At 39.3% G+C, this 7,447-nt stretch overlaps 4 protein-coding genes across 5 annotated transcripts in view; 1 reads left to right on the plus strand and 3 right to left on the minus strand.

The window, feature by feature from the left end:
* The window catches only part of LOC109480685 (SH3 domain-containing YSC84-like protein 1), a 3,041-nt gene extending 164 nt beyond the window's left edge, over positions 1–2,877 (plus strand). Inside the window, exons 2-9 of the mRNA XM_019782915.1 lie at positions 177–290; positions 585–649; positions 767–866; positions 1,003–1,144; positions 1,336–1,513; positions 1,686–1,740; positions 1,923–2,012; positions 2,213–2,877. Coding sequence (XP_019638474.1) covers positions 177–290; positions 585–649; positions 767–866; positions 1,003–1,144; positions 1,336–1,513; positions 1,686–1,740; positions 1,923–2,012; positions 2,213–2,430 — 962 coding nt within the window. The 3' untranslated portion in view covers positions 2,431–2,877. The remainder of the gene's footprint in view (positions 1–176; positions 291–584; positions 650–766; positions 867–1,002; positions 1,145–1,335; positions 1,514–1,685; positions 1,741–1,922; positions 2,013–2,212) is intronic.
* A 19-nt stretch (positions 2,878–2,896) lies between these two features.
* LOC109480790 (low molecular weight phosphotyrosine protein phosphatase-like) overlaps positions 2,897–7,447 on the minus strand; it is a 14,444-nt gene continuing 9,893 nt past the window's right edge. Inside the window, exons 2-7 of one of the 2 annotated variants that reach the window (XM_019783099.1) lie at positions 5,411–5,506; positions 5,127–5,200; positions 4,721–4,834; positions 4,249–4,310; positions 3,905–4,004; positions 2,897–3,780 (exon numbers count right to left, since the gene is read on the minus strand). In XM_019783099.1, the coding sequence (XP_019638658.1) occupies positions 3,706–3,780; positions 3,905–4,004; positions 4,249–4,310; positions 4,721–4,834; positions 5,127–5,200; positions 5,411–5,456 (471 nt within the window). In that variant the 5' untranslated portion in view covers positions 5,457–5,506 and the 3' untranslated portion in view covers positions 2,897–3,705. Of the gene's footprint in view, positions 3,781–3,904; positions 4,005–4,248; positions 4,311–4,531; positions 4,646–4,720; positions 4,835–5,126; positions 5,201–5,410; positions 5,507–7,447 lie in introns of both variants that reach the window. The other variant, XM_019783098.1, reaches the window with a different exon arrangement.
* The window catches only part of LOC109480791 (low molecular weight phosphotyrosine protein phosphatase-like), a 14,424-nt gene continuing 9,892 nt past the window's right edge, over positions 2,916–7,447 (minus strand). Inside the window, exon 7 of the transcript XR_002140855.1 lies at positions 2,916–2,948. The gene's annotated coding sequence lies outside the window, so the exon portion shown is untranslated. The remainder of the gene's footprint in view (positions 2,949–7,447) is intronic.
* The window catches only part of LOC109480686 (heat shock factor protein 5-like), a 4,013-nt gene continuing 2,777 nt past the window's right edge, over positions 6,212–7,447 (minus strand). The window contains exon 5 of the mRNA XM_019782916.1: positions 6,212–6,231. Within this exon, the coding sequence (XP_019638475.1) occupies positions 6,212–6,231 (20 nt within the window). The remainder of the gene's footprint in view (positions 6,232–7,447) is intronic.

Genomic DNA, 7,447 nt, shown 5'->3' on the forward strand with positions numbered 1-7,447 from the left:
ACATTTCTTAAAAATAATAAATGGTAATTTTTGATTTGATAATGTCTTTTGCAGCTTTTTCAATACAAATACTTACTCTGTATGGAATTTGGACATCTGTATGTGACACATTCTTCCTCTTTTGTATTGCTTTTCATCAGTTCTTTGTTGCTGGATAATTCTTTGTTTTTGCCCAGTATCTATCTTAGCTCGTGCCCGTGGGCTTGCTGTCCTGACTGTGTTTAAGGCAGGATTCCTTGTCAGCGCTAGAGGAGGCAGTGGCATTGTTATTGCCAGAATATCTGAGGACAGTAAGTCACTGTAGGATGCAAATGTATTCATGTCTATTTTTTAAACACTATCTCTCTCCCTATATTATACATATAGCAGTAACATCATTTGGGATATGAGACATATGACATGTTATTCTGTGAATGTGAAAAATTGGGTGCAGTCAAAGCATGACATTTTTCTTTGTCATAGTTATGTCAATTATTTTTGAGGTTACGAGAGCCCACCTGTACAATACTGCAAATCTAAAGCTGTAGAAAATTAATATGGTACTGAAAAGGTTGCTGTGGTAACTGTTTGACATTTATCGACAGGATGGTCAGCGCCATCTGCAGTGGGTCTTGCAGGACTGGGAGGTGGATTTGAAATTGGAGCTGAAGTGAGCATCACTCTTTTCTTTGAAATACCGGGATGTGTATTTAGTAAGTGGATATTGAAATTGAGATATACATGTAACATTCACAATATAATAAAATAATATGGTTCTATCTTTCAGGTCACAGACTTTGTCATTATCCTAAACAGTCAATCGGCAGTAGATGCTTTCTCCAAGGGTGGCAACCTGACATTAGGTGGCAACTTCACAATTGCAGCAGGTCAGCAATTCTCCATATATCTAGTCTTTTTTGTAATGTCACTTTTGAATGCATGACTGTGATAGCATTTTAAAATATCACGCAGTGTGTTATGTCATGCTCTGAAGATCATTTATATGTACTATTAATATAATAGGGCCACTTGGCAGGAACATGGAGGGAGATGTTGCAGTTAGAAGCCCTTCAGCTATATACACCTACAGCAAAACCAGAGGACTGTTTGCTGGGATATCCTTGGAAGGGACAGGAATCATCGAAAGGAAGGATGCAAATAGGAAGTAGGTTAAAAAGTCAATTTTCAGTGTTTTCTACTGCCTATAATGCGATAACTCAGAGGCCCATAGCTTGTTGATATGTGTACTGTACATTGGCCTTCATATTGTTTTTGTTTCAATGTTTTCTATGAGAGTGTTAGTGTTACTTTGTTTCTCCTTTTTGTATGATAAAAGTTTTCATACCTGTTGTCCAGGTTCTATGGTGGGGATGTGCGGGCATATGAGATCCTGAATGGCACCGTACATCCTCCATCAGTGGCAGACCCTCTGTACGAGATCCTCCACAGACATTATGAAGCTGCAGAGAAAATTCTGGTGGAGGCTGCCAAGAAGGCTGCTGTGAAGAAAGCTGCAAAAGCTGACCGTCCCAAGGTGTTTTTCCATTGTTGTTTATGTTAGGAGTTGTAATGGCCATGATTTCTGTCACCATTACTGTTTGTATGGCTGGGCAGTGTTCATTATATCAATAACAAGAATCACAACCTTTTTAGCATGATACCTGTGATTTGTACAGTTGATATATTCTCATGTTCTGATCCCTCAGAGTTTCAGTTTTGGAGCCTACAGAAGCAAGTCCATGAAGAATTCTTCCACTTCAGGTGTGTGAAATAATGGTTTAAGGTAGACGTAGTTCTGTAGATGAAGAAAATTAAACTGTTTTCCAACTCATGCTAGTTCTGTAGACATGGCTTGCTTCAAAGGACATGTTTTTGGTGATGTGCTGTATTATTATGATAATTCTGTCAGCATATTTCTACTCACTATCAATTGTTCTGTGCAGATGATAAACCGTCCAGGAAAATGAGATCCAAATTCACATCAGCGAGGAGATGTACCAGTTTGGTGGAGGAGCATACAACCAGTGAAGAAGGTTGGTGTTGATTTATCAATGTCTTAATGTGTCATCTGCCATCTTGGGGGATGAGATATGTACTTTTAAAGGGACTGTCCAGTGGATTAATGTTGCACTGAAAGCAGCACTGACACAAGACACCTGACATTGTTCCTTTCTTATTATTATTTGATAAATGTTAGGGGCTTGCTGTTTCTCTAACCACAACTATTTCTCAGACCTTCAGAGCATCTTTATGGACAGACTGGCCTGCCCGTTTGAAGTTACAGCATTGTTCAGCTTTGAGGGAGAGCTGCCCTGTGACCTGTACTTCCAAGAGGGAGACAAGATTACTGTCCTGACCAGAACTCATACCCAAAATGACTGGTGGGAAGGGAGGTTAAAGGGCAGGAAGGGGATCTTCCCTGCCAATTACGTGCAGTTACCGAGGCCTTAGTTCAAAGGCTAAACCAAACACGTCCTTGCTTTTCTGTGTACAGGTGGTAACATGCCTTTAATAACCCATGGACAGCAAAATTTGTTCTTACAGGGGAAGTAATATTACTAAGTGGAGCTGACACTAATATATGTCTCAAATGTTCATGGCATATCTTGTAGTTGTGACTATATGGTATGGTAACATGGTTGGGAACAGACAGTTGTTACAGCATCAGATAACAGATGAATTCTGCTGATGACTGTAATAGAATAATTGTTAGGTCATGGAATACTAGACGTACATGTATGTTCAGTGTGTTTGTGTGTTATATAGCTTATAGATGACAATAATGTGCAATTTTGTCTGACCAATCAATGTTGTAATGTAGTTTTAGACTGGTAGAGGGCTGGAGCCATGTTTTACAATGCAACCAATCAAGAATCTGAATCTACTTTTAAGTGAGTGCTTATACTATTTTTTATAGGAAGATCTTACAATATTGTGGACAGCAATAAGTTTGAATGGTTACAGAAAACCTTCCTGGCTGCCCACGTCAACTAAGCCCTTAGTTTCCTGGTCATATCCAACCGTATCATGTCTGCAGATTTCATGTTAAGTGCCCTTTTTACTACATTGGTCCTATGATGTTTCTTAAGGCAGAGTGTAAATAATATGCACTTAAATTTATAGTGTTGGTAAGGCGTTTTATATACTTGTATTATGAGGCAACTTAAAAATTGTTTTTAACTTATTTTTCTACTTTCAAGGCTACAGAGCATTAACTATGTTAAGTGGTGAAATAAAGACTCATTGTTTATTTGAATAGCTTCTTTTGTGCATCTTTATCATGATCACTAATATGGAAGAAAGAAAGAAAAGGCGTAATTGCAAACCAACAGCAACAGTTGCATTGGTGCCAGCATAATTACTTTATTCATTATTACTTTAATCATTTTTACATACTTTTAGTTTAAACACAGTTTCAGTGGTCATCAGACAACAACAAGTTAATTAATAAATGATTATCTTTTTCAGCTCACAATTTTTAAACATATAATCTCAGTACTTGGTACTAAGAAAGTAAGACCCAATTGCAACCGATCATGCCCTAAAAGATCCAGTTCTAATTTTAACATCAAATTCTACAATGATGGAATATTTCAACACTAAATGCTAAACCATATGAAAATTCTTTGCAGTTTTGCAAGACAATTTGCTTTCTGTTACTTGAGCAATGCAAACTTAATGTACTCTCCACTTTCTGGCACAGATGAGTTTGGATGTTCCAGGACTCTACACTGTGTCAAGGAAAGCCTTGCAGCAACGCACACACTGCTGATACACTCTCTCAAAGTCAGACTCTTCTCCCTGCAAAATATTGCATCCTACAGTTTAATGTACATCATAACTCATAAGGTATTTTATAACAAATGTGATATATATCTCTGGTATGCAAAACTGAATCTTCTGGTTAACAATATGTGACACTTACATAGTAAGGGTCTTCAATGACCTCTTGCCCCTCAGGATCAAAGCTGCCTAGTAGCTTCACTGTTGCTGTGGATTTTGGAGGCTGGATGTTTTTCAAGTTGCTACAAAAGAAAAATACATATTTTACAGGCAATTGTCATGAAGTAAATCAAGACTAAAAAATTCTACAGTCTTCTGGTACATTTAAGTGTCTGGCACAAAATAAAAATATTTTTAGATTGAACAATATGTTTATTATCATTTAAATCAAAATACATGTAAGTGTACTATTGACAAAAGCATTCAGTACAATCTGTTCTTTTTTTTTCTCTTTTTTTTTCCATGTTCAATGCTCAAAGTGTTTACCTTATGTTGTTATGATCCATACCAAGGATGTACTGAAACTTGGTGAAGTCCTCTTCTGTCACCTTTCACATGGAAAAACATGCAGATTAGCAACTGCAGCAACTGAGGGTTTGGCTTGTAAGATGCCATAATTGTTTGGTAAACTTGGGTATTCCACTTCTACCTCCATGGGTATTTCAACACTGTGAGTCATACAGTGTACATGCATTACTATTAGTTGCAGTTACTAGTAATAACAAACAAACAAGCTAAGACAAGACAGATGTAAGCCCACTATAACTACCTGTCTTGCAATCTGTTCCTTATAAACGCCGTGCTTCCTCATGCACGCCTGGCCCCTCTCATCTGGTGGGAGCCCCACATTCCAGTCATGAGTGCCTGCACTGTCTACTGTCCACTACAACATATACAGTTAGTTAAAAAGCACTGTCAAAACAGGTTAGTACATTAGAAAGCAGCATCTGACAAGTACCTGACGCACGATGTGACCATAGGGCACAGAATGCCTTTCTAGGCAGGCCCTAGACCTTGGGTCTGCTCGCTTCCCTACATGCATGTCGATGGTTGCTGCACTGTTGATGTCCCACTGTCACATACACAAACACAAGGACACTTTTGAATGAATGACCCATGGCTAGATGATGGTAACACTAGTAACAATAGGAAATAGGTACTAACTTCATCTTTGGACTTTGTGTTACATCAAGCTCAGATATCATCAAGCTAACCACACCACTATCATTAGTCATCTATTTGACAAAAATCGTTCACAGAAAAATATATTTCATCAAATTCATAACCAAATGCAAAGTACTTTACAAACTACAGGTCTGTGACATAACGTTTAAGTATTTTGACAAATGATCACGAATACTCACCTGTTCCAGTTGCCCCTTCTCTCTCACCAGGTGAGTGAAAACAGCCTCTGCTATGGGTGACCGGCAGATATTACCTGTTTATATTAATATAATTAATAATATGTTAATATTCTTAATAAATATAACTATTATACAATTTTCTGAAAAAATAGTTTCTTCGTTCGAATTCAACACGGGCCTTTTCGTTTTCTGTCTAAAATAAAATGTCATCAAACTCTTGTAGTCTATGTTGGCACTAATTTGACAAATAGCAGCGGTGATTTGAAAGATTTGCGGAAACTTACCAAGACAGACGAAGAGCACAGACTTCTTCCCACTTTTGGCAGCCATGGCCCGGTAGGTTGCAGCGAATAAGCCTGCAATTAGAGTAAATTCTCAAACTAAGTCTAGACTCTACTAACGGGAGGGGTCCAAAGTCCGGCAGGGGTCCAAAGTCCGGCATAGTTTTAAAGATTATTATAATTCTGTTATGCATGGGTGAATCCACATAATAAGAACAATCAGTTATGGAGCAAGACTTTATGTAAAAAAATAACAAAATCGGAAAGTTTGTCGAAGTTTATTGCTCAAACTGCTAGCGATTGAAATATTTGTTTTAATTTAACGCTTTTCGCGGAGGTTGACGAGAGAACGTGTCCAGCACATAGCCTTCAGAACTGTCAAATCATTCATCCTAAAGTGTGACATGTGCAAAGATTTTACCACACACGTGAAAGGTGATTATTATACTTTCCATAGAAAACACACCATGGCTTGACATTGTCTTTATCCTTGGAAAATCGAAGCTTAAATAGCGGGCAAATGTTTACACCTAACGGCCCGCCATCTTTACTGAGCCGCTACGAACAGGCAGCCGGGCGATACAACAGAAAGAAGTTTGTAAACTCGTCGGTAGAGCGCCGACTATTCCCGAAAATCAAACCCTACCTGTTCAAAAAATCCCATAGTCACTACTTCTGCCAAATAATTATAAGGCTGAAAAGACGATCAAGGCAACCGAAAGCGAATATACTAGTATTTGGGCGCACGCAGTTGTTGTAAACAACGCCGCCATTTTGTTTCTTAGTGGCGGGGTGACTAAGCTTTCACCGAGGGAGACTTGTATCTACGAACATTGGAAAAAGTGGCGTAATAGAAAATATGGCACATTTTTGGGACAAAAAAATAGTATTGCAAACTTATAGTGTTATTATGTTTGCATGGAGTGCTGAAATAGTCACAGCACGGACTTGGTTGTTACGTATGCCGGAGTTTGGACCCCCTTTTGGTGTTGGAACGTTCCACGAGAACGCAAAGCAAAAACCTGCCGTGACTCTCGTGTGCTGTCAAACGGCAGTGCGGAACGCTACCGTGAAATGAAATATACGCCTGTACAGCTTAAATCACAGATATATTGCTGTTTCAAGATCAAGCCTTATTTTTTGATAGGTTTAGGGTGACATATACAGTAACAAAATACGTGCGTCAAAACGTAGAACAGTATGCCGGACTTTGGACCCCTCCCGTTATCGTCTGAACTCTAGTTTCCCGCCAATTTAGTGTCGTCTGATCTGTACTTTCCCGCCTCTTTTCAGTCACCTCAGTGTCGTCTGAACTCTAGTTTCCCGCCACTTTTCGGTGTCGTCTCCTCTCTACTATCCCGCCACTTTATAGTGTCGTCTGAAGTCGCCTTTCGAATCCCTGGCAATTTTCGATGTCGTCTGAAATTTAAGTTTCCCGCCACTTTTCAGTGTTGTCTCGACTTTCACGGTGGAACTCCTTTCCCGCTAATTTTCAGTGTCGTTTGAACTCTCCTTTTATAGTGTCGTCTGAACTCTACTTTCCCGCCAATTTTCGATGTCGTCTGAACTCTCCTTTTTCCGCCACTTAAGTGTCGTCTGAACCCTAACGTTACTTTCCCGCCAATTTTTAATGTTGTCTGAACTAGGCGGTGGAACTCCTTTCCCGCTAATTTTCAGTGTCGTTTGAACTCTCCTTTTATAGTGTCGTCTGAACTCTACTTTCCCGCCAATTTTCGATGTCGTCTGCCACTCCTTTTTCCGCCACTTAAGTGTCGTCTGAACCCTAACGTTACTTTCCCGCCAATTTTTTATGTTGTCTGAACTATCACGGTGGAACTCTACTAGAAGTTCCCGCCACCTTTTAGTGTCGTCTGAACTCTAAATTCCCGCTAATTTTTCAGTGTCGTCTGAACTCTCCTTTCCCGCCATTTTTAGTGTCGTCTGAACTTTTACGGTGGAACTCTACTTTCCGCCTCTCTTCACAGTGCCATCTGAACTCTAAATTCCCGCCAATTTTCAGTGTCGTCTGAACTCTAAATT

The sequence above is a fragment of the Branchiostoma belcheri genome, unplaced genomic scaffold (genome assembly GCF_001625305.1).
Source record: "Branchiostoma belcheri isolate BF01 breed outbred unplaced genomic scaffold, Haploidv18h27 scaffold52, whole genome shotgun sequence".
Lineage (NCBI taxonomy): Eukaryota > Metazoa > Chordata > Leptocardii > Amphioxiformes > Branchiostomatidae > Branchiostoma > Branchiostoma belcheri.